Here is a 26,819-nt window from a genome sequence, read left to right as displayed (position 1 = left end):
GTGAGTACACCATTGGTAAAATCTTTTCCACTGCTGAACTTAAGTTTTTCTGAACTCCTTTTCATCCATTAAGCAGGACCTTCTGCATCTGCTTTGAACAGGAGAGCTCCATCTCTACGATCCTTCCAGATCCCAGGCAAGCTTAGAGGTTGGGGTGAAGAATGCTACCTGAGTCCTGCAAGAGAAGTCTGGAGGGTCAATGGTAAGTTGATGGCCAGCTGAGAGAAGAAGCAGAGAAGGTGTCTTGGACAGGTTGATGCAATCAATATGTGTGGGGCTATGTCTTGCCTGACATTTTTCAGGACCATGAGGATTAATAGCATTATAGGAAAGGCACGTAGAAGGTTCTTGGATCATGAGAGGAGGCATCACCCAGAGAACAAGCACAAGTTTGTACGTCTCCACTTGATGGTGATGGCAAAGTGATCTAGTGTCAGAAAATTCCAGGTGAGAAACAGAAGTCTGAGTATGGACTTGTTGAGTTCCCACTGCTGATCCTGTGCAAAGTGTCTGCTGAGGTCATCAGCTATGGTGTTTTGAAGATCACCTAGAGAGACTGATGAAAGAAGGATACATTGAGCTATGCGCCAGTTCCATAACTTCATGTCCTCTGTGCAGAGGGAAGGAGATCTTTCCCTTCCCCTCCCTCCAGTTTATGCAGCACACACTGGTCCTGTGGTCTGTTATTATGTGAATGAAAGGAAGTACTGACAGACACACCTTACTGCCATAAGTTCCAAGATGTCGATCTGAAGAGTGGACTCAAATGGTCCACCTGCCCTGTACACTATGATCCTGTAGGTGAGCTCCCATCCGAGGAGGGATGTGTCAGCAACTATTTTAATAGTGGGAAGGGGATAGTTGAAAGGAACCCCTAAAACACACCTTGTTCAGATTCATCCACAGTCAAAGGAGACTAACTTGTTCAACCTGTCCCTGTTTGGGGTGTAGATTGACCAGAGCCAGGCTTGGAAGCAGTGCAGGTATAAAAGTGGGCATATATGACGAAGGTGCACATTGCCATGTGCCCAAGGACCTGGAGCCAGGATCTGGCCAAGACCTCAGGACTTAATTGAACTTGTGCAACTTGTGTCAGGGTGAAGAACCTGTCCCTTGGTAGACAGGCCCTGGATGTTACAGTATCAAGAGTGGTGCCTATAAACTCTCTCTTGTCCAAGACAAGTACAAGGGAGAACTTTGCAATGCTGAAGACCAAGCCTTTTGAGTAGAGACGTGGCTTTGTTTACTGCAGTTTGAACTTCCGTGTAATAAGGCCCCTTTAGGAGCCAATTGTAAAGATAGCGAAAAACGGTTTCTCCCCACTGAAAAAGCTATGCAGTTACTATTGTTGTAACTTTCATGAACATCCTCAGGGTGGTAGATAGCCCTAAGGGAAGACACAATATTGATAGTGGTCCTGGTCCACTAGAAAGCATAGAAAAGTCTTGTGAGAAGGCCATATCGCAACAGGAAAATACACGTACTAAAGCCTGAATGTCTCGAAACAGTCCCCGGGATGTAGTGATGGGATGATAGCCACAAGCGTCTCAATCATGAACTTCTGAATCTTGTGAAAAGTATTCAGCATCCTGAGATCTAAAAATTGGTCTCCATTAGCCTTTCCTTTTGGGAACAAGGAAATATTTGGAATAAAATCACCTTCTCCTTTGTATCGAGTGGGAACTGGTTCCATGGCTCCTAAGCAGAGAAGAAAACAGAACCTCCTGTCTCAGGGGAGACTCATAAGATTTGTCCCTGAAAAAGAGATGGAACAGCCTAATGTTATGACTTCCAATCTGTCAGGGGCAATCTGCTCCAACTAACTGCAGAAATGATCCCCAAGAGGTGGGAGGATAAGTTCAACAGGATAACTCTGCTTCAGATTCCCCATCATGCTGTGACCCTCAACCAAGGCATCAAAAGGAACGCTTCACAGATGACACCTGCTGCATCAACAGGGCTGTAGTGGAGAAGGGTTTCCCTTTGGGTAGTCTCAGTTTCCTCTTCTGTGGCTCAAGTCCTCTGTGGGAAGTGGAAAACTAAGATGGACAGAACCTCTGAGCTATTAGAGACACAGACCTACTGAACCTCCTTTTGTCTGCAGACGTATACGTACCCATCGAGCAAAGAGTCACTCTACAGTCCTTAAAGGAATGTAGGGATTCATCTGCAGATGAATAATTTCACTCCACAGAAGAGGACGTCCATTACGGTGTTTTAGACCTCATGAGGGAAGACTGAAGAATACATTGTGCATGACTGCAGTAGTGGACATGGATCAAGCTACTGTGCCAGCAGTGTTGAGGTAAGCCTGTAAAGTCCTCCCCAACAGGAGCTTTTCCTCCACAATGATGGCATGAAATTGCTCCCTGTGTTCTTGTGGGAAGCGCTCGATAAAAATTAAATTTGGTTTAGTTGATGTGATTATAGTTCACAAGTCTAAACTGCAGGATGCAGACAAGTACGTCTTGTTACCAAATAAATCTAAACATTTTTGGTTCTTGTCAAGAGGGTTGCTTTTAAATGGTGCTGCCCGTTCCACTTGTTGACTGTATCCATCACTAGGGGGTTGGGAGCAGGATGAGAAAATAAAAACTCCAAGCCCCTGACTGGGGAAAACCCTTTTTTTTTTTTTTTTTTTTTTTAAAACTAGCCTCTTAACTTTGGGGATGGCGGGGGAGCAGCAATGGCTTGCCAAGCCATTTTGACAGGCTCCAATAGCAGCTCATTCACAGAAGATGAGGGTGTAAAATTTCCAACAATTTATACTGGGTCTCTGGGACTTTTTCTAATAGAATTGGGAGAGAGTCCACCATTCTCTTCACCAACTCCTAGAAGTCATCCCCAATAGATGGGTGGAACATAACCACTTTAACCAGAGAGGATGATGAAATATTTGTCTGAAGAGTGGCCTCCTCATCAACCCTTCTTTGTTGCTACTCAAATGTTTCCTCCTGCAATGCAGACTGCTGAAGAGGAATGAACGGAAGCAGGGAATGCTGGCTCTGGTGTTCCACATGAGGACAGGTAGGGCATATACCAAACAGTCACTGCTGCCAAAAATTTCAGATCAAAGGTGCACGGGGCACATGCACACCTCAAGTGGAGCACCCACAGGAACACTAGTCAAAGACACAGCACTATACATCAGGAACTCTAAACACATACTTTACAGATGCATGTCAACTGGAACTACAGTTTATATTAATAAGTCCATAAATATTAAAGAAAAAGAATCACGGCCTACTCCAATGAGGAATTAAAAATTAAAAAAAAAATGATTTCAGTTCCATTTACATTTCTAAACTTACTCAATAAATTATCTCACAGAACTTGATGTTAATTATGTCTTTTTTTTTAATGCTCTTCCTTTGGCTTTTAAAGTCAATATTTACATAAGGCTAGTGAACTCTCTCACAAACACAACAGAAGTTACCTGTATGCACTTAAAAAGAGCCAAACTACAGCCTCAGATAGTCAGCAATATGAAATATAATCCCAAACAAGGGACTGATTTGTTAAATCCACATTCAAGCAAAATTTCAAGCTAAATCCACAGAAGTTTTACTTGAGCACACTCAGCAGCATGAAGTCCTACAGCACTGCCACTTTCTCAGTAAGACACTTACAGCTGATGTGCATGAATTTAAAGTGCTTGGTCTTGAAGGGGGATGGAGAACCCTCACAAGGGTGCTGCTGCTGGACAATTCCCACTGCCTGTAACAGTCAATACTGTGTAAATTCTTTTCAGGCTTCTCTATATTCTGCTGCTGCAAAGGAGCATCCCTTATTATATGAATATGCGTAACTTATCCAAGGATTCACACCTTATTTTGTAGTGAGTTTTCATGTGCTCCTTAAGCTGTGAGGAAGTCTCAAATTCCTTCTTACAGGACTTGCAGCTGTGAGTCCTGCTTCCAGCCAATTCCTGACGATGTTCTTCCATATGCATGGACAGCTGGGTCTGCAAAGTAAACTCATCTCCACACTCTGAACAAATAAGATTCTGAAAAAGATAACAGAGAACTTGATTCTCTAGATCATGAAACACTCAAAATATTACCATAAACAGAGTGATTTTTTAAAAACCTATTCAGAAGCTACACCAGATCTAACTTTTGCTTAGTTCTGAAAAAGTGGGCTTTCCTCCTTGGACCCTCAGGGTATGGAACACAGCAATTAAACACCAGCAGCTGGCTCAGGTCAGTTAATTTGGCTCATGGGGCTTAGGCTTCAGGACTGTAAAATTATGATGCAGATGTTCGGGCTTGGGGTAGAGCCCAAGCTCTGGCATCCTCCCATCTTGTGGGGTATTCCAGAGGTCAGGTTCTAGTCCGTGCCCAAATGTCTACATCACAATTTTTCAGACTTGCAGCCCAAGTCAGCTGACCCAGGCCAGCCGCAGGTGTTTTTAATTGCTATGTAGACATACACATAAAGAGACGATTGCTCATGCCCTGAAATATAAGAGTTTAAAAACCTTCCAAGACACGTGGAATTTTTTTTAAAGCTTTAATAATAACTCTGGATATTCTTATTATCTACATAAGTGTCCAATACCTTTGGATGCTCTTGGCCTCCACCATGTCTTGTATCAACAAGATACACAGATTAATTGTGCATTCTGTAAAAAGAATTGAAGTTGGTGCCTTTCAATTTCACTGGAAGTCTTCTTGTTCTTGAGTTATGAGAAAGGGCAGACAGAAGTCCCTGCTCTATCTTTTCTATACCATTCACTATTCTGAACAACTGTCACTGTACCTACTTATCTCCACTAAACTAAAAGAGTTTCAATCTCCTTAGTCACTCTTTATGTGAAAGTTTTTCCAAACCTCTAATTAGTTTTGTCACCCATCTCTGAACAAAAGCTTATGCCACTGGAAAAGGGGGAGGGATCATTTGACATTCTAATAGTACAAAGTGCCAACTTTTACCCCCGATGAGACATGAGATATTGGACATTAAATCTGCCCTGGCACAGAACTGAATATTGCCCATCCTGAATGTCAGACCAGGGGCATTTGTACGATATGGGGGAAGAAACAGGATTACTTTGTGTGGCTGGGGAATCAAAAAAGTAGTGCCATTTTTAAACTGCTAAAAGAAAATGTGAAAAGTAATAACAATAGAACTATATTATTTGACACAGAACAAGTGAAGAGTTCAAAATGCATATGGTTAAATTGCATTTTTTCAGCACTGTATTTGATCATAAATAGGGCACTACCAAATTCACAGGCATGAAATCTGGTCTCTCCGTGATATCTGGTCTTTTGTGTAGTTTTACCCTATTTCTCAAACTGGGGATCCTGACACAAAAGGGGGTCACACAAACTTATTGTAGGCGGATTGCAGTATTACCACTCTTACTTCTGCACTGCCTTCAGAGAGTGCCAGCTCCTGTCCCGACATCCAGCTCTGAAGGCAGTGCCACCAGCAGCAGCCCAGGAGTAAGGGTGGCATGATATGAACACTACCCGCAACATTTGCTATTTATGCCGTGACCAACCAAAATGTGTGATTTCTCCATGATTTAAATAGACCCCTAATCATAAGGTGAGCTTCAAGAGCATATGTGTAGGGGGCAAAAGTCTGTCATATAATCTTGGTTCAATATGCTACAATATTCCTTATAGAACACACTGAGCATCAACCATCAAAATCTGATTCACAATAAATTTTCGGGTCAATACTGTATTAATTAAAAATGCAGTCTTCAGAGACTAATAAAGGTTTAACCAGTGATTCCATAAGCTTGATAAGCACTGTACTAGATCCATGCCACAGGAAGGTGGTTGTACATGGGTGAGGGAGTCACATACCACTAATGGAAATAAATTTATAACGACTGACGGTGCAGAGAGATTCCAGGATGAGAGGAAGAATGGTGTTGTGATTAAAACACTGCACTGGTAGGCACACCAAGTTCAATTATGGCTCTGCCAGTCTTCCTGGGTAAAGACTGGGCAAATCACTCGTTATTCCTATGCATTAGTTCCCATTATATAAAAGACATCAAAATACACAGGGGTACTGAGCGGATAAATTCATTTGTGACTGGGGGCTCACAACACCCTCCTCTACCCTGGCTAATAGGCATCTAGTAAATGTTTAAAGTCTTTCTTGCATGATGAGTTTTAATTGACTCTAGGGATAATCCATGTCTAGGAGAACCCAGAGGCATGAAAGATGATGGAGATTTTTTGCTCTACTGAAACATCAGAAGAGCCCTCATAGTTGAGAGACATGAATCAACACACAAAACCAGCATTGGAGCAGACTCTGCTGGAACTAACTCTGAAAGAACAGAAGTTTATTACGTGAAGTATCAGCTATGCTATTTCCCTTGGCTTCAAAGACTCATTGGGTCCATAACATTTACTTATTTCTGGACCAAACCTAAAATCTGAGGCAGTGGGTATGTGAGACGTGTCCCTCACCAAGACAGCATATGCACTGCAAGTGACCATTGCTCATGGGAATAGCCTTACGACAGGAAAGGCACCTCTTGAACCCAGGGATGCGGGCATAACCCCGAGAAGGGAGAACTTCCCATTTGGGAAGGGCATAAAAAAGGAAACCTACTAAGCTAAAGAATATCAGGGACCAAAGAGTAACGGAATTCTTTTTCCCCACCAGGAGAAACAAAAATAAAGGAAATGGCTAATATCTACAAAATTATAACGGAAACATTACCATTACTAAAGGATAAGAATGTATGAAGAGCTCTGCTTGGGATTCCACCCCAGACCAAAAAGCAGTTGAGAAGGAACTAAGGGAGGTTGGACGGCACAGCGCTATATAGATGCCGCTCAGAGCACAAGACGGGGAGAAGTGCATGTGCGGCCCAATGGGCACTGCTACCGAAGATCTCTGATCTCAGGCACAGGTGGGCTATCGCACCTACAGTGGAACACCCACAGGGACACTACTTGAAGAAGAATCTGACATTTCAGAAAGTCCACAACTGGCTAAATTGGTGCCAAGACTACGAACGGAGCACAGGACAAGGCTAGAACAAAGCAGAATTAACCATAACTGTGCAGAGAAGATCTTACATTCTCTGTGGATAGCACATCTTTTTCTAGTTCCTAAATTTTAGTTCAAGTACGTAAGTGATAGAATCCAACCTCCTCCGGCAGATTTTACAAAATGAGCCTCTAGATCGCTATGAAGCTATCTCTAGGGAAAACGTATCCACTAGGGAAGATGCATGCAGACCCAATGGGCACTGCTATTCTAGAAGGTTCCAAACACTGCACTGCTAAGGGACTGAGTTCCACAGGTGAGACGAGATATTTCTGAAATTTGAAACAAAGAAAATTTAGGTTTCTTCAACATCAAATTTTTGAAACTAGATGATATAAATAGCATAGAAGATTAAACAGATATGAATCTTGAAATGTTATTACATTCTCATTGAAAACACTTTCATGTTATCTGAAAGCAGGATTAAACTCATTCTTATTTGATGCTTTTAAATAATTTTTACTTGAATTTACAAAAGGTAAATATTTATTTTCTTGTTACTGCCCTTGACTCTCAGTAACCTATTTGCCAAAAATGCAGGGATTCATTTGTATCAGCAGATCAGAATAGAGGGGTATGTCCATTTTTAGCTAATATTATTAAATTGTTTATGTTCTCCATTATTAACTTTATAGCTCTGCCTCATTTACTCACCCTTCTGCGCAAAAGCACATACACTCAAGAAATTAAGTAACATTCATATCACATTCTCTGTTTCAAAAATTAAAAATGAGGTTAAGAATTACCTCTTCTTTCTCATGTAGCATAATATGAGCTTTGAGACTAGCCACTCTGGAGAATTTCTTGTTGCACACAGGACATGTAGGATCTTCCCCATTGTGAGTACATTTGTGAAGTGTCAGGTTGAACTCAACATTAAATGACATTGGACACTGGTCGCACCGATGAGGCTGTTTGGGGAAACAAGATAAAGATAAATATATTAGGTCTAATCTTCTCACAGATATAGACTATAATATACACTAAAAAAATCCACATAATAATTAAAACAAAAACAGGCAATTCAAGAACCTATCTACAATAATGACACAAGAGAATCCTCCTGATTATTTTCTCTCCTCATGGTTCCAGGTCAACAGAAATTCTGACTCCCCAATTTTTCATAATTCCATATGATTTTTTTGGGGGGGGTTGGGGGGGGGGCAGGAGAAACTGGCAAGAGAGAAGAGTGGAGACAAAAATTAAATCTCTGTCTAAAATGTAAATAATAATCCCGAACTCCTCCTCTGTGCTCAACCAATCATCTGACCAGAAAAGCAGAGAGCATTTAAGAGAATTACTGTCTTGCTTATTCCAAGGTTTACTGTGCTACTCTACAATTTTGTTTGCAATCATTTTTCATTTACTATCAAAAATCCTGATTAAAAGGTATCTTTTTACCAGTTTCCTTAGCCCATCTAAATACTTTGCAGAGACAATGGATTATCTGTGGATACCTAAGCAAAAACTGCTTCAACTGGGGATAAGATCATAGCTGAAATGCTATCCAATGCAAGGTTTCCCTCATTCCTTACAGACTGCACATGTGATGAGGCAGAAGTAAAAAAGAAATTTTGTCCAACCAAACTGCAAAGTTTGGCTGTCAGCACCATTACTGAACACAGTTAAATGCGTCTTCAACCTCATCTATTAAAATGCTGGATTTAACTTTTGATGTATTAATATTTTTTAGATTTTTATCTAGATTTACTGAAATACATACCTTGTCATTTCGTTCATGATCCCTCATGTGGCGCTGGAACTGTGTCACTTTTGAAAAGGATAGCAAACAGATCTCACACTTATGGAAGCTTGGTACTTGGTAGGAACAATTACTGTTCTCTGTATTCAGTGTCAGAACACCATCTGCAAAATACGCATTAAACACTTTTGTACAAAGTTTTATTTTCAATTTTTAAATTAGGTTTAAAAAAAAAACCCACAAGTGTGGTCTGAAGTGGCAAAGACCCATGGAAACTTTAAAAAAATTTGAACCGGATTTGCAAGATCTCAGGAACAGGAAGGAAAATGTTCCTGCTTCAGATGACCCAGAAATTAATCACCATTCCAAACTTTTTATCTCCCTATTAATTTGTAGCTTTATGGACATACTTTTCCCTTTATTTTTAAAATTGATTCTCTCTCCCTTCTTGCTTCTGTATAAAAAGCCCACAGAAACAGGGGACAGAGAAAAAGAATAGCATAAAGCTGTAAAATGAAAAAAATTCCCTTCCAATCTCTATGTTATAGTGAACATGTTTACTTCCAAAGGGGGGGAAAAAAAAAAAGTTGTGGGTAACCATTTAAGACAGTATAGTTAATAGTCCCGAATGTACAATGCCATTTGTAAAAGTCCACGTAGGTGGCTGTACAATGAACCTTCACTCTCTGTAAACAAGCATCAATAAAAACAAAAACCACAAATGTAAAACCCTCAGACACGATTACAATACTACTGAATTTTAAAAAATAAAAATAAAAAATATATATGCAGGCACCTCTTCTCTCCCCCACCTTTGGTCCCTGCAATCTCTCCATTTCACCAGTCACATCTTGAGAGCTGTGTAGTCAATACTGATTGTTCAAGATGGTTGAGAGACATCAATCCATCAGAGTGTTCTTGCACTTACATTCAAAAGAGAAGTAACATTTTTTATAGGCCAATCCAATTAAGACCCTGTTCCCCTTTCCTGCTGTGAAAACTCATAAGGTGATATAAACCCTGAAATATAGTTTGAGGTTTGCATATCTTGTTGCAGAAAATGGTTGGAGTATTATTGAATCTTGCTTTGTATGTAAGCTGTTCTTCAAAATTGTTTTACCAAACTATCCAGAAAATGGAAATCTCGGCTCTAAGGAAATTTAAATATTTAAATTTTGGAAGACATTATATGACTATAAATGTTATCTGGCTTGTTTTTGAAAAATTCAATGGAAAAACTTAGCAGCAGATTTTTAAAAAGCACCTGGTTTAAGATCCTTCAAAGTTTTATTTACAAACAACATCCTGAACTCTAAATTGACTCATGATGTACTATCAGAGCACATGTTCTTCAGGACCAGAGTTTTGTAAATATACCACTTCTCTTCCTATCAAAACAGAACAAAGTGTGTCAGTGATGACAAAGAAATGGAGAAAAAATTGCTAATACTAGTTACAAAAGCATGGGATGAGGGATGAAGTCATGGCTCCCACTCTCCCCTCACAGCAGTCACAATCCTCTGAAAAGGTTGCAGTTGAGGGAGGCCACGGTAAAAGTCTATGGGACAGGGTTTTTCAGCAGTAAGACCTTGACTGTGAATACAATCCAATGACAAATCAGAAGCAGCTCAGACATAACCATCTCCAGAAGAAAAATGAGGACTCATGTCTTTGCACTTGCTTTGCCACATCAGAATGGTGCTGAAGCACTGAAGATAAGCACTAAACAAATTATTTATATATGCAGAGTAATAGGAAGAGTGGAAAACAAAAGCCTTCTGATTAATTTCTGCTTCACATAATTGTGTTATAATTAGGAGGAAAAGAGTCTGTCTAGATATGACAAATATCTAGCCTCTATAAATTTAAACCTTTTGCATACTTTCACCTACTGATTCATCCAGTGCTGTAGAAATTCTCTGTAGCTTGTGAACATTACCAGTAACAAGAACTCTTTCCCTCCCTGAAGTGGTCAAAATTCTTAGAAAACCTAGCAGCACAGCTCCAGTTACAAGGGACTTTTATCTTATTGTACTTGGGATAGCACACTTACTCAAGTGGCATACAAAGAAGATCAGTCACTAGTCAACCAGTCCTTGTAAATTCTAGTTAGATACATTGATGAGAGGGGAGAGAAAAGAAGAGTAAGAGAGCCAAATTGTGCAAAGTCATTTTTTAAAATTCAGCAGTGTTTTATGCATACATATATCATTATATAGTTATCTATATAGAAATGTACTAAAATTACTTTCAGAATTCAATATGAGGATTCAAAGTGCTGTTAGAACCAGAAACAATAATGAAGCCAAATATTATCCTAACAAGATTTTTTGTAGGTAAAATTCTGTTTTTAATTTTTTTCATTCTCACAAAGCAATAATAAGTAACAGTCAGCAGTCTCTTCATACTTCTCCCACCCCTTGAAAGCACATGATCCCCAAGGACCAGTCACATATTTGTATTTATCTCCCTACTTTGTCTTCCTCTCTCACCCACCCACTAAATCCACAAATATGTTCAATTACATGCACATACATCCCACCCAAATACGCAACCATCTACCCACAAGCTATTCTTGCCCTCCTGTCTATCAGCAGTTAACTGCAGCAGCTTCTGGGCCACTCTGCTCTCCAACTTCCTCTCCCACCATTTCCAGATGGTAATCAACACTAAGAATTTCAATCAGAAGAGGACTCGGCAGCTGCTATCGAAGATTCAAAGTGTAATATTCTCTCGCTAGTCCAATTCCACTATTAAGCAGTTTGGACTAGTTAGAGGTTCTAACTGACTGAAAGGATATGAATGCTAGTTAATTTACTCTTCCTTTACATTTTGACAAAGCTGAAGTTCTATAATACAATCATAGATATTTAGGGCTGGAAAGGATCTTGAGACGTCATCTAGTACAGCTCCCAGCACTGAGAAAGGAAGGACCAAGTAAACCTAGACCATCTTTGACAAGTGTTTGTCTAACCTGTTCTTAAAAACTTAGAATGACTAGGATTCCATAATGCCCCTTGATAAAAGACAGTTACCTTTTCCATAACTGGTGTTCTTCAAGATGTGTTGCTCATGTCTATTCCACAATAGGTGTGCGTGTTCGCCATGTGCACTGGTGCTGGAAGTTTTTCCCCTAGCAGTACCCGTAGAGGGGGAGTGCCCACCGCGACCCCTGGAGTGACGCGGTATAAGTGCCTAGCGCGGTATAAGGGGAGCTGCGTGCTCCCCCCACCCTCAGTTCCTTTTTGCCAGACAACTCCGACAGAGGGGAAGGAGAACGGGGTGTGGAACAGACACGAGCAACACATCTCGAAGAACACCAGTTACGGAAAAGGTAACTGTCTTTTCTTCTTCGAGTGATTGCTCATGTGTATTCCATAATAGGTGATTCCAAGCTATATCTGTTGGAGGTAGGAAGGATTTCACAAGTTCCCAGGACGGAGGACAGCCCTGCCGAACCCGGCATCATCCCTGGTTTGGGGGATGATCACATAGTGCGAGGTGAACGTGTGACCCAAAGACCACGTGGCAGCCCCACAAATGTCCTGCATGGGGACCTGGGCCATGAAGGCAGCCAACAAGGCCTGTGTCCAAGCCGAGTGTGCCCTCTCAATGGGTGGCGGGGAGACACCCACCAGCTCATAACAGGAATGGATGCACGAAGTGATCCAATTGGATAGCCGCTGAGTGGAAATCGGCTGGCGCCTCGCGTGCTCAACCGAGGCGGCGAACAGTTGCGAGGACTTTCTGAACAGCTTGGTCTGCTCGAGGTAGAAAGCCAGAGCCCGCTGCACATTGTGTAGAGACAGCGCTCCTCACTGGACGCGTGAGGCTTGGGGCAGAGGACCGGTAGAAAAATCATCTACTACATGGTAGGCGGAGACCACCTTTGGGAGGAACGCGGGGTGTGGGTGAAGCTGGACCTTGCCCTTATGAAAGGCCGTGTACAGCGGCTCGGAGGTCAGGGCCCTGAGCTCCAAGACTCACCTGGCCGACGTGATTGCAACCAGGAAGGCCACCTTCCACGAGAGGTGAGATCAGAAGCACGTGGCCAGCGGTTCAAACGGGGGCTCCGTGAGACGAGCCAACACCAGGTTTAGGTCCCACTGTAGGACTGGGGGTCTAGAATATGGAAAAATATGGTCCAAACCCTTAAGGAGCCAGCCAGTCATAGCATGGGAAAATTACATGTGCCCTTGCACTGGCGGATGGAAGGCCAATATGGCTGCCAGGTGCACCTTGACTGATGAGGGCGCCAGGCCCTGGGCCCTCAGGTGGAGGAGTTAATCAAGAATAAGATGGATTGGGGCGGCCACAGGGGAGACACACTGGTCCGCCACCCACCTAGAAAACCAGGACCACTTCGCCAAATAAGCGTGGTGAGCGGAGGGCCATCTACTTTTGAGGAGAATGCACTGAACCTGTTCTGACACGTTCTTTCCTCTCCACCTAATCACTGAGCAGCCACGCCGTGAGGTGAAGAGCCGCTAGTTTGGGATGAAGGAGGCGGCCCTGGTCTCAGAGAGCAGGTCCGGGCAGAGCAGCCACGGCCACGGCGGAGCTACCACGAGGTCCGTGAGGGTCCCGTACCAATGCTGCCTGGGCCACACCAGGGCAATCAGGATGACCCAGCCTTGTCCGTGTTTATCTTCTCCAGGACCCTGCTGATTAGAGGGAACGGGGCAAAGGTGTAGAGAAGCCGGCCTGTCCAGGACAGGAGAAAGGCATTGGAGATAGTGCTCCTCCCCAGGCCCTCCCGGAGCAGAAGCAGGGGCATCACCAGTTCTGCCAAGTAGCGAATAGGTCCACCTGGGGAGTTCCCCATCTTTGGAAGAGCTGGTGGGCCACTTCTGGGTGAAGGGACCACTCGTGTTGTGAGGAAAAGTCCCTGCTCAAGCAATCCACCCTCTTGTTCCGGGCGCCCGGTAGGTGGAAGGCCTTCAGGTGGATGTTGTGGGCTATACAGAAGTCCCAAAGCCTGAGGGCTTCGTGGCAGAGGGCAGAGGATCGGGCCCCACCTTGCCTGTTGATATAGAACATAGAGGCCATGTTGTCCGTTAGGACCCTGACTACCTTGCCCTCCAGGTGCGAGCGGAAGGCCATACACGCCAGCCGCACCGCCCTGAGCTCCTTGATGTCTATATGTAGAGTCAGGTCTTGAGCCGACCACAGGCCTTGGGTCTGAAAGTTCCCCACCTGGACCCTCCAACACAGGTCCGATGCATCGGACACCAGCTCCAACAGCGGGACCTTGTTCCTGAACAGGACCCCTTGGAGCATGTTGTTTGGGGCAGGCCACCACCATATGGAGGTGATCACAGAGTCCGGCACGGTGAGGACCTTGTCCATCCTGTCTGTGGCCTGGGAGAACTTTGAGGCCTACCAGAGCTGGAGGGGCCTCATCCTGAGTCTGGTACGATGAACCACGTACGTGCAAACCGACATGTGACCCAAGAGCTACAAGCAAACCCTGGCTGTTGTCACTGGGAACCTTGTGACCGAGTCGATGAGACCTGTCAGGGTCTCAAATCTGTCTGGCGGAAGAGAGGCCCTGGCCAACGCTGCATCCAGGAGTGCCCCGATAAACTCTATGAGTTGGACCGGGACTAACGTGGACTTGGTATTGTTTACGAACAGGCCCACAGTGGTGCACATGGACAAGAGGAGCGGCACATGATCCCTCACCTGCAACCGGGAGGTGCCCTTGACAAGCCAATCATTCAAATAGGGAAATATCTGGACCCCCGCCGTGTGAGGTAGGCTGCTACCACAACATGCATTTTGTAAACACCCTGGTGGCAGTGGACAGACCAAATGGGAGGACCATGAATTGGTAGTGATTCTGTCCCACCACGAAAGGAAGGAAGCGTCTGCGCCCCTCGAATATGTGGATGTGGAAGTATGCGTCCTGTACATCGAGGGCAGAGTACCAGTCCCCAGCATCCAGGGAGGGGATGATGGAGGCCAGAGAAACCATGCGAAACTTTGGCCATTGGGATAAGGAAATAATGGGAGTAATAACCCTTGCCCAGTAACTCTTCGGGCACCACCTCTATCGCTCCTAGTCCTAGGAGCTGCCCCCCTCTTGCTTGAGCAGAGCTTCGTGCGAGGGGTCCCCCAAGAGGGATGGGGGGTGGTTGGGTGGGGAGGAAGTAGGCTGGAGGGTGTAACCCCAAGAGATGGTGTTAAGGACCCATCGGTCTGAGGTTAGCAGTGACTATTCCGGGAGGAAAGCACACAACCGGTTGGAGAACGGGAGCTTTATTGGGGGTGGATCCCTGATGAGAACTGGCAGGGTGAGCCCAAGCGTCCCATCAAAAGCGCCTTTTCCCCGCCTGCTTGTCCTTGGAGGACCTAGGCTGGGGGCAGGCCGAGACTGCCTCTGAGGGTGTCTCTTATAGTCCTGCTGCTTCTTATGGGCAGCCTCAGACTTCAGGAGGGCGGTCTGGGTGGGAGTCTGCTGCGGCTTGAACTTAGATTTTGCTGGAGCCGGGACATAGGGGCCCAGAGTTTGGAGGGTCATGCGGGAGTCTTTCATGCCATGCAACCTTGTATCTGTTTCCACCAAAAACAGAGCTTTCCCATCAAACGGGAGATCCTGCATGGAAGACTGCACCTCACTGGACAGCCCAGAGAGCAGGAGCCATGACACCCGTCTCATGGACATCACGGAGGCCATGGATCGTGCGGCCGTGCCCGCAGCATCTGAGGCTGCCTACAGGGACGCCCAAGTGGCCGCTGCCCCTTCCTCCACTAGCGCCTTGAACTCGTTCCTATCACGCTCCTGGAGGAAGTCCTCAAATTGGTTAGGGAGCCCCACAGATTTAATTCTTACCAGCCCAGGAGAGCTTGATGATTTGCCACTCGTAACTGGAAGCTCAAAGACTAATACATTTTCCTTCCACAAGAGTCCAGACTCCGAGAGTCTTTGTTCTTTGCAGGGTTGGCTGACCCTTCCTTTCTCTGTGGTTAACTAACTCGGCCACCAGGGAGTTGGGCGCCGGGTGGGTATACAAGTACTCATGCCCCTTAGTGGGTAAAAAGTACTTGTGTTCCGCCTTCTTATAGATGGGGGCCAACGAGGCCGGTATTTGCCACAGGGCATTTGAAATCTTAGCCACCCCTTCATGGAGAGACAAGACCACCCTACCCAGTGCCAGCTGGGACAGCACGTTAAACGGGGGAGTCTAAAGGCTCTTCCATATCCTCTGCCTGGAGATGGAGGCTTGCTGCCTCCCTCTTTAAGAGTTCTTGATGGGCCCTGAAGTCCTCCTGCGGGTCGGAGGGGGGCAATGCCTCAATCGCCTCCTCCAGGCGGAGCAAGGAAGACAGTGCAGTGCTCTGGGTATCGGCCGACATCGGAGGGTCCACCACCTGCTCAGACTCCGGGAACGGTGCTGAGGATGTACATCCCACCGACTCCTTTCTCTGGGGTCTGGAGAGGGAGGCTGACAGCGCTTCCGAAGCTCTGGACACTGAGCAAGCTCCCACCAGGGGCTGCGCTGGAGGCCAGGGTGCCTACTGGTACTATTGAGCTGGCCACAATGCTCCCTGCCACTGCGCCTGCTGTGAAACCGGCGGGGCCAGCTGTTCGGGTTGGCTGGCCTGCCCCATCGAAGGACAGCTAAGAATGGAGGCCAGGCTGGCGTAAGATCTGCTGCTGTTTCTGGACCGGGAGGAGAGGCAGTGCTGGGATCTACATCGGCCACAGGACTGCGATCTCAACATGGAGGATCAGTACCAATGGTAACAACTGCTCCATGAACCGAGATGCCGGTGATTGACACCCAGGGCCGCAATGTCTTGGTGGAGACTTTGAGCAGGAGTCCACGTGGGAACGGCGTCGACAACTGTGCCATGACCGTCTGCAGTACCCCTTCCGAGACGAGGACCATTGGTGACGCCTGCCGCGGTCCCGTCGATATTCGCTCCTTGAGGACGAGCGGTGCTGAGAGTCTCAGCTGGATGAAACCCAGACAGACAGTCTGGTCAGCGTCAAGGGCGATCCACACGGACTCTGCCCCAAATGGTGGTTGGGCAGTGAATGGGCGTCAGGAACGTTCCCTCGATCGAAACTGGTACCGGGCCAGAAGCGACTGTGGAGATCCCAGCAGCGGCTTGCCTCTGGAGTGTGGGGCCAACATCGGCAGCGCTCTGGGCACCGGCATGGACATAACATCCCAGGCCGCCTGGAGGGCTTCAGGCGTGGATGGCATCCAGACATCCAGAGAGGCCTGTTCCGAAGGGGCTGGGCTACTCCGCTCAATGTGAGTCGGAGGCCTGGGGCCCAGTGGGGATCGAGGACTGCCTGACGTGGGCCTAGCCTCTGTCCCAGACTTCCCTCAGTGCCGCTGCAAAGAGGGAGTCTTCCTAGCACTCTTGGCGTGCCCTGTGGACGGGGAGCAGTGCCGACTGTCGATGGCACTGGAGGGTCGCCGTGTACCAACGCCACAGTGCCAGGTACCACTTCGGAGCGGCATGCCGGAGTCGGGGTCAGCGCCAACTCCATCAGGATGACCCAGAGCCTAATGTCCCTTTCTCTTTTGGTCCGAGGCTTAAACGACTAGCAAATCTTGCATCTTTCACTAATATGAGTTTCTCCCGAACAGTCTGCGTTTGAGTCACTTCTTGGCATAGAACGCCTACAAGAGCCACACGACTTAAACCCCAGGGCACGGGGCATGCCCTGGGCCGGGCTCACTGACTAACTAAACAGCTAACTACAGGTACTAACACTGAACAAATGAACAGTTCTGGGGAGGAGCTACAGCAAAGCTGGAGCAGAGTAATTCCGACGCATCTTCACTGGTAGCAAGAAGGAGGGTTGGGGGAGCGCACAGCTCCCCTTACACCGTGCCAGGCAGGCGCCACTCCAGGGGTCGCCCCCCCCTTACGGGCACTGCTAGGGGAAAAACTTCCGGTACCGGTGCACGTGGAGAGCACGCACACCTATTGTGGAATACACATGAGCAATGACTCAAAGAAGAACCTACTCCAGTGCTCAGCTATGCTTATAGTTGTAAAGAGGAGACTATTGGGAAAACTTTCTAACAGCGCCTAATGTATTTGAAGGCTGTTATCCAGTCTCCTCTCAATCTTCTTTTCTCAAGACTAAACATGCCCAGGTTTTATTTTTTAACCTTTCCTCACAGATCAGGTTTTTGAAACCTTTATCATTTTTATAGCTTTCCTCTCAACTCTCTCCAATTTGTCCACATCTTTCCTAAAGTGTGGCACCCAGAACTGGACACAGTACTCCAGCTGAGGTCTTAATAGTACCAAATAGAGTGCAACAATGGCCCGCGCCGCTCCAGGCCAATGCGGGCTGCACGAAGCAGCGCGGGCCAAGGGACATGCTGGCCGCCCTTCCCGCAGCCCCCATTGGCCTGGAGCGGCGAACCACAGCCAGTGGGAGCCGTGATTGGCCAAACCTGCAAACGCAGCAGGTAAACAAACTGGTCCGGCCTGCCAGGGACTTTCCCTGAATAAGCGGCGGATCAGCTTTGAGAACCACTGTTCTAAGGAACCTGGTTTGAGTCTTTCCTCCTGTAAGAAAGATTGCTCCCACAAAAAGATTTAAATCTGTGCTTTCTTCTGTAATGGAACCCCATTCTGAACATTTATCAAGCTGTCCAATTCACCTTTTATCGATGAAGGTGGCACACTTTGTGGCAATTACTTCAGCATATAGGAGCATTAATGATTACCCTCCCTACATGGTTTTTCATATGGAGAGTAACTATGAGACCTCACCCGTTCTTTATTCCAAAAGTATTGTTCAACTTTGTATCAATTTATTAACTTGTCAACTTTCTTTCCAACTCCTCATTTATCTTCAGCTAAAATTATTTCACACTTTGTGTTAGGAACCAGGGCCCACAGCACAGCCAGGCTCTGGGTAGCCGAACACTTTGACAGCTGGTTTATAATAGGCAGCCTGGTTGGCTACACTGTCTGATTGGTTAGATGAGCCAGCAGGCTGGCTCTCAAGACCAGCAGTAGCTTCTCAAAGCATTTGTCCATGGCTGCTATAGCTCCTGTGTGTACTTGTTCCCAGCCTTGCTCCGGTCTTGCACCCAAGCTTTGTCTCACTCCAGGTAACACAGTTCTGACCCTCAGCGCCAATATCTTTCTGACACAGATAGCAGGACACTTACAGATCTTGTAGGCCCAGGTTACTGCCCTACAGGCATAGAATGCAGTCCTCCTGCAAGCTCAGGTTGTGCCACCTTTAGTGCCAACTCCCATGCCCCATGAGCCCAAGCTTCCCCTACCTGACAAGTTCAATGGCAAGCATGACAAAATCTGTGGGTTCCTAAGTCCGCATCGTCTCCTATTTCTGCTATGTCCAGTCGTACCCCACTAACCAACCCCAAGTGGGACCGTCAACCAGCTTAATGGGGAGGCCCTGGTTTGGGAGTCTCTGCTCCTGGAAAAATCAAGCCCGCTTTTGGGATAATGTGAGGTCTTCATTCAAGTTATGGTGGTGATCTTTGATGCTGCGAGAGCACAGCCAAACCCACACTTTGGGTGTTGCCACAGGGACACCAGCCAGTTGCTAAATTCTGACACTTGGTAGTAGACACTCAGCACTATCAATTCCTGCTCAACTTAAATGGTGAAATTAAAGATGAACTAGCACAGGTGGAATCCTTGTCTGGCCTCGATGCCTGACTCAACTTATGCATCAGGACTGATGACTGCCTGACCAAACATCACCCGGAAAAAAGGTGGTCCTCTCAGCTCCAGCCAGTCCTGCTAGCTCCAGAGCCCTCATCATCCATTACCCAAGCCCACGCAAGTTGATACAGTCTGGCCCCATCTCTCTGGTGAGGAAAAGAACAGATGCCAGGCATCATGGCTATGCCTACACCATAGGGAATCATGATTCTGCATCAGACCGCCCTACCAATGCCCAATCTATGCCCAGATCAGGAAATGCAAAGCTCCAGCCCTGCTAGGGGTCCAAGCTGGGCTGACACTTCCCCCTCTCCCACTGACCCACACCAACACTTGCCCATCGGCTCCCTGGTGATGCCCAATCAGCACCCAACACATCTCCCTCTCTGGCTCCAGCACCCTGTGATGCCCAACACCAACTTAGAGGCCCTGGTGGACTTGGATGCCTCAACCAATTTCATAGATCTGGAATTTCCCCAAACACACAATACCCCAACCCAGCACAAGGACTCCCCCAGATTAGTAAATTCCATAGACAGGTCACTCTTTCAATTGGGACTGGTCACCCACCACATAGCATCCTTAGAGGTCACACTGAAGTCCTTCATTTTGGGTTAATTCATGGACTGCTTTCATCAGTTGTCCTTAGCATCCCCTGGGCAACTGCTGGCAGTCAGGCACAGTACACTTTGACTCCCCATCTTGCCAACAATCCCGTTTACCTGACAGACACCCCAGGACCAGCAACCCTTTTCAGTCTACTCAGTCTACCCTTTTCAGTCCTCAAAATAATTCAGAGGTGTGAAGACAGTATTCAGAGGATCCTAGAAACCCCCCCAACCTCTCCAATGGCTCCAGGAATTCCTGTTAAACATCAACACTATGCTGACATGTTCAACAAAACAAAAGCCAACATTCTACCACCTTATGGCAGCTGTGACTGTCTTATTGACCTCAGCCAGGAGCAGAGGTTCCCTTCAGGTGCATTTACAATAGAACCTCAGAGTTACGAACACCTCAGGAACGCAGGCTGTTCAGAACTCTGATATGTTCATAACTCTGAACAAAATGTTATGGTTGTTCTTTCAAAAGTTTACAACTGAACATTGACTTAATTCAGCTTTGAAACATTACTATGCAGAAGAAAAACGCCGCTTTTAACAATCTTTATTTAAATGAAACAAGCACAGAAACAGTGTCCTTACCCTTGTCAAATCTTTTCGGGGGGGGGGGGGGGGGTGTCTCTGCTGCTACCTGATTGCGTGTTTCCAAATGAGGTGCGTGGTTGACTGGTCAGTTCGTAACTCTGACATCCTACTGTACTCCTTCTCTGAACCCAAACTACAGGCACTCTGGAACTATCTTGAGGAAAACCTGAAGAAAGAGTTCATTTGCGCCTCCACGTCCCCAGCAGAGGTCCCACTGATCTTTGTGGCGAATACAGATGGCTCCCTTTGGCCTGGTGTGGACTATCAAGCTACGATCCAAAACCAGTACCCATTACCACTGTGATGCTATATAATTGAAGATGACCATTTACATCAGTGTTTCTCAAACTTTTTTATTGATGACCCCTTTCACACAGCAAACCTATGAGTGCGACCCCCCCCTTATAAATTAAAAACACTTTTTTTGTATTTAATACTATTACAAATGCTGGAGACAAAGCAGGGTTTGGGGGTGGAGGCTGACAGCTCACGACCCCCCATGTAATGACCTTGTGACCCCAAGGGACCACAACCCCCAGTTTGAGAACCCCTGATTAATATCATTGATATTACCACTGTTATACAACTGAAACAAGTCTTGTACAAAGTATATCAAGTAAGGTGTCATTGGAAAAGTTGTAATATGTCAAGTGTGATTATCCGGTTTAAATCCATGTATCATCGCTGTATCTGAAGTTATGAATATTGACTATAAATTTGTATCTGTTCTTGGGGTGATATGCACAAGGTAGTTTATATCCAGTCGTGCAAGCTCATTGTGAATAGCCTATTCAACACTCCCGGTGGAATTCCGTGCCAAAAAATTAAAAATTCTGCACATAATATTTTAAAATTCTGCAAAATTCTGTGTATTTTGTCAAAAATAACACAATATAATCATGCCAGTTTCAATTATTTGGTCATTTATTTCAAAATAGCAGTCAGCAAGTATGTCTATAAAAATACAGATTCTCCCCCCCCCCGCCCCAAAAAAAGAAAAAGAAAAGATTCAGGAAATGTTTTTTTGACAAATAGATTCCTTACTAGGCAAATGAACACAGAACTTTGAGTAATTAACAAACCACAATACAGAAACATATTTCCCACACCCCTCAGAAGTAGAGCAAAGGCTTGGGGTGGGAGGAGTATGAAATGGGGGGGTTGGGAGAGATTGTTAGGGAAACTCCTCCATGCAGACCCTGACTAACTCCTAGCCTCTTCCATTCCGTCAGGTGTGTCCCTGCACCACCCCTCCCAGTATGTGGCCCTGCAACCCATCCCACCCTCTCCATTCAGCCCCTGGCTCAATGCTGCCACCGCACTGGCTCCTGAGCCTCCACCTCAGTCTGTCCTCCCCACTAGCCCTTCTGAACCCCAATCTGTGAAACCCCAGCAGCTCCATGTTCCCCACTCTGTCTGCCCCCCCTTCGCCCCGCACATAGCCCGTACCTCCTAACCTGGCTCTGCGGGCAGGATGTTGGGATGCACGCAGCCAGCTGCTGACTGTTATTGCCGGTCAGCTGCTGTTGGCTGTTCTGGTGCCACAGTGGCCTCTGGTGGGCGAAAGACAGAACTGTAGCACTTCTTGGGCAAAACGTATTTTCTGCGCAGAAAAAAATTCTGTGCTGGACATGAGTTCTGTGCGTGAATAGTGGTGCAGAATTCCCCCAGGGGCAATTCAAGCTTGATAGAATATTAAGAAGAATCAATTTTCCAGACAACTCTTCCTAAGTATGCCTAAGACTGCAAGCAAAACATGTAAGGGCATGAGATGTGGACAAGTGACCTTGGAGTTCATCAGTTACTTTCCATACACAGGGGCTGTGGGCTTTGTTTGGGACAGTAAATTTCCATTGTAGAGCATATAAAAGACACCTGAGACATCTCCATTTTCCCTCATTCCTGCTCCAATTCTCTGGACTGTGGATTTATAACTAAATGGAGTATTTTGAACAATGGACTAAGAACCTTCCAATCTTTTGGAAGTTACCAGACTTTTGAAAGCCACCAAACTATTCCAACACTGCTACAAACCTGACCTAAGGACTTTGCAATTATGATCTTTTAACCACTTTTTCTTTTATTAATAAATTCTTAGTTTACTAAGGATTGGGTGACAATGTGATATTTGGGTGAGACGAAATATATATTGACATGGGGGTAAGTGTCTGATCCTTTAGGATTAGTAAAAACTAATGTCTGGGGAATTGGGTTTTCAGTAACCTTTCACTGTCTGGATGGGAACCAATGGCTGGAATGCCTAACAGGGACTGTGTTTAGCTTCTTGTTAACGAATATTATGCTACATAAGCTCTTTTGCTACTGGTTTAGTGAATCTAATTATAGATTAAAGCACTAGTATTGGGGGTTGTCTGCCCTGTTTCTTGCAGTCTGCCTTGAGTGTGGCATTCTCAGTGTGGTCCATTCTAGACATCTGGTCACAACACTTGCTACTGAGCTGTTTCAAAAACTCCACTCTGCCCAGATCTTCACAAAACTAGACCTCCGTGGAGCTTACAACCTGGTGAAGATCCAGGAAGTAGAAAAATGGAAGACCACTTCAAGTATTTGGTCATGCCATTTGGGTTGTATAATGCTCCAGTGACCTTCCAGCAATTCACAAATGACATATTTAGGGATATGCTGGACCAATTTGTCATCATTTACCTGGACATCCTCATTTTCTCCAAAAGTCAGGACCGCCATAATCATTGTGTATGCACTGTTTTGGAGAGACTCCACCAAAACTAACTCTACATGATGCTCGAGAAATGGAAGTTTGATAAGGACACACTGAAATTCTTGCGATTTATTGATTCGCTCAAGGGACTCACCATGCACCAAGGTCTAGGCCACACCCATGTATCTATGCAGAGTACAGCGATTCCTAAGATTGGCAAATTTCTACAGGTGATTTATTAAAGGTTTCTCTGGCCTGGTTGCAACCATAACAGTACTCCTGTAAAAGGGAGTCTGGTTTGCTTGATCCACAGAGGCTCAGTCGCCCTTTGAATGACTGAACAAAGCATTTACCTCAGCCCCCATCCTAATTCACCCAATCCCACTAAAGGTTGATTTGCCACATGTGCAGTGTTATCTTAACATGCGATACCCCCCCGCATCCTTTTTATTCTCAAAAACTAACCCCAGCAGGAAAATATACAATATCTGGGACTAGGAGCTACATGTGATCAAGGCAGCTTTCAAGGAGTGGTGCTATCTCCTATAAGAAGTCCAATTCTTGATCCAAGTCCCGAGGGACCAGAAGAACCTGGAATACCTAATGGATTACTATATGCCTTAACCAATGCTAGATCCACTGGTCCCTCTTCTTTCCTCACTTCAACTTTCTTGTAACCTGTTGCCTGGAGACAAGAAATGGGAAACAGATAAATATGTCGAACTTGGCAAAGAGCCTTCTGCCACCACGCTCAAGATGTCAAATGTCATCAACAGGACAACTGACAACAATCTGTTGCCCTACATTTGCTCCAAGCTCCCCAACAACCCAATTGCAGCTCAGATCCACCAGATCCCAAACAATGTGGGTATCCGAACCATCTCCAAGTTCCAATGCCAGAATGGCCTCTTATCACAAGGGTTCTTATTTATGATCCAGAGGGACAACCCAGGCTTCAGGTATTGACACGATACCACGATTCACTGCTTCAGGGCCATTTTGGCCAATTCAAGACTTGGAATCTAATCTCCAGGAGCTTCTGGTGACCAGCCCTATGAGTTTACATCAAGGATCATAAAAGGTCTTCTGACCTCTGCGCCCATACCAATATCGCACCATCAAAACCCTTAGGTCTCCTCTAGTCCTTTGGAATCTCACCCATCTTCCACAACTTTTCAAAGATAATTGTTAATGGCTTAGATATCTCCTCAGTCAGCTGCTATTCTAACTTGTCTAAGTAATTCTTAACTTGTTCTTTCCCTATTTTAGCCTCTGAGCCTACCTCATTTTCACTTGCATTCATTAAGGTAGATGTCCAATTGCTACTAAACTTTTTGGTGAAAACAAACAAAAAAAAGTCATTTAGCACTTCTGCCATTTCCACATTTTCTGTTATTGTTTTCCCCCTCTCCTTGAGTAACAGACCTACCCTGTCCTTGCTTCCCATGTATTTGCAGAATGTTTTCTTGTTACCCTTTAAGTCTCCAGCTAATTTAATCTTGTTTTGTGCCTTGGCCTTTCTAATTTTGAGCCTGCATACTTGTGTTATTTGTTTATATTCATCCTTTGTAATCTGACCTAGATTCTACTTTGTGTAGGATTCTTTTTTGAGTTTCAGATCATTGAAGATCTCCCGCTTAAGCAAGGGTGGTCTGTTGCAATACTTCCTATCTTTCCTACACAGTGGGATAGTTTGCTCTTGTGCCCTTAATAATGTCTTCAGCTCATATGTTTACAAAACATTACTAGTTAGTGAATGTTTCTAGATCAAATGTCTGTTTTGGAATAAGTCCTGGATCCCAACTCTATTTAAGGTAATTATGAGTGGGATCCACATGTGCAGTATTCAAAGAAGAAAGAGTGGTTACTTACTTTATAGTAACTATGGCTCTTTGAGATGTCTGAACACCATGGATCCTACAACTCTCCCTCCTTCCCTACAGCTTGGAGTCTTATATATCTTGGATTGTGGGTAGTGAAGGAACTGAGTGTCAGTTAGGGTTGCTCTGCTCTTGAAGTCCTAGGGAGGGGAAGCTCAAGGGGGTGCGGCGCACAATCTTGACCCCCTAATGGACACTCAGTGAAAATGTGGCACCTCAGCACAGTAGCTGGTAACATCACTGGGCTCTACATTTTGGAGAACAGATACTATAAGGTAAGTAACTGCTCTTTTCAATAACTACTGTATAATTAAGATGTAATCGTGAGAGTTGGGGACCCTTACCACCTCATAGGATCAGAATCAGAATTCAGTTTCTTTTGAAACAAAGAAATTGCTGCCTGAACTCGAAAAAATATCACCAGTTTTGTCTAGTTTTTACTGGGACCACCCCCCAACCAATCAATTTTTATAGATTTTAAGCTTCTATTTAAAAAAAAATGTTTTAGCCTAAATCTCTGTAAATATAATCTTTTAAATGTATATTCAAAGTAAACTGATAAAAAAAATGCTTTCCCAATATGCAGACAGCTTCAATACCTCTTCTTTTGATTATAGCATATACTTAGCAGCAAAGCGAAACAAACAAGACTCTTGTCCGTTTCTCTTCTGCTATTCAGAGATTGCAGGCAACAATGAATCATGCTGCAGTTGTTTATGGAAAGCTAAGAATTTGCAGAAAGGAGGGGGAACCTATTTATAGAGGAGGAAAACCCCAGAAGAAAAAACAAAAAATGAGGCTGGAGATCAGAGTAAAGCAGTAGAGACAGCATTTTCTCCTCCCTACGCGTGAACCAAACAGGAGTCTCAAGGCAATGGTAAAGTATGGACATGCACCCCCTACTCCATATGAACAGTGTAGGCAGAATTCATTATTTTTTTCTTTGAGAATGTTGACAAACATCCATTTTTATCTTTAACTGATATTTTAGCAATTTCAATTTTCAGTTTCACAGCAAGGCTGCAGGGGACTGCCTGTGTCACTGCGGGCTAATGACAGTGGAGTGCAAGGAGCTCATTGTGGGGCCAGGGTTAGGTGATCCCTGCAGGTGCTATGTGCCGGGAAGGCTGTGCTTGCTCAGTGGAGCTGAGACCCTCCCCTGGCTGAGACCACAACAAGGACTATGAGCCCCAAGCCACGGGGGAAGCCACACTGCTGCTGAACAGGGATGGCCCCTGCACTCCCAGCCAGTAAACGTGTCAGGAAGGCTGCAATGGCATGGCTGCAGAGAGCTCCCTATGCAGCCAGAAGGCCAGTGACAACGGTGTCGCAGGGGCTTCCTCATGCAGCCAAAGGCCCAGGATAGCCGATCTCTGTAGGTGCTAGGTGCAGTGGAAGATGCACTCCCTGACTGATATTGATGGATTTTATTTCTGTGTCAAATGAAATTAACATTTACTGACAACTATTAATTTATTTCATATCCTGCCACGCCTGTAGGTGAGTAGTCTCCATGGGTTACAAAATGATGTAAACACTTTTCTTCCAGAAAAAAACAAAAACAAAGAACAGGGGATGAAGCTTCAAGTTTACCACATAACTACCAGCCAGAGGTTTATGGAACTCCTACACAAGGTCCA

At 45.4% G+C, this 26,819-nt stretch overlaps 1 protein-coding gene across 3 annotated transcripts in view; it reads right to left on the bottom strand.

Moving 5' to 3' along the window:
• ZNF236 (zinc finger protein 236) overlaps positions 1–26,819 on the bottom strand; it is a 179,106-nt gene that overhangs the window by 146,593 nt on the left and 5,694 nt on the right. For all 3 annotated transcript variants that reach the window (XM_084619762.1, XM_084619763.1, XM_084619764.1), the window contains exons 2-4: positions 8,753–8,895; positions 7,776–7,940; positions 3,828–4,006 (exon numbers count right to left, since the gene is read on the bottom strand). In XM_084619762.1, the coding sequence (XP_084475888.1) occupies positions 3,828–4,006; positions 7,776–7,940; positions 8,753–8,895 (487 nt within the window). The remainder of the gene's footprint in view (positions 1–3,827; positions 4,007–7,775; positions 7,941–8,752; positions 8,896–26,819) is intronic.

Source organism: Lepidochelys olivacea, assembly GCF_965140295.1.
Source record: "Lepidochelys olivacea isolate rLepOli2 genome assembly, chromosome: 2".
Classification (NCBI taxonomy): Eukaryota; Metazoa; Chordata; order Testudines; family Cheloniidae; genus Lepidochelys; species Lepidochelys olivacea.
This window is presented reverse-complemented; position numbering and strand designations above follow the sequence as displayed.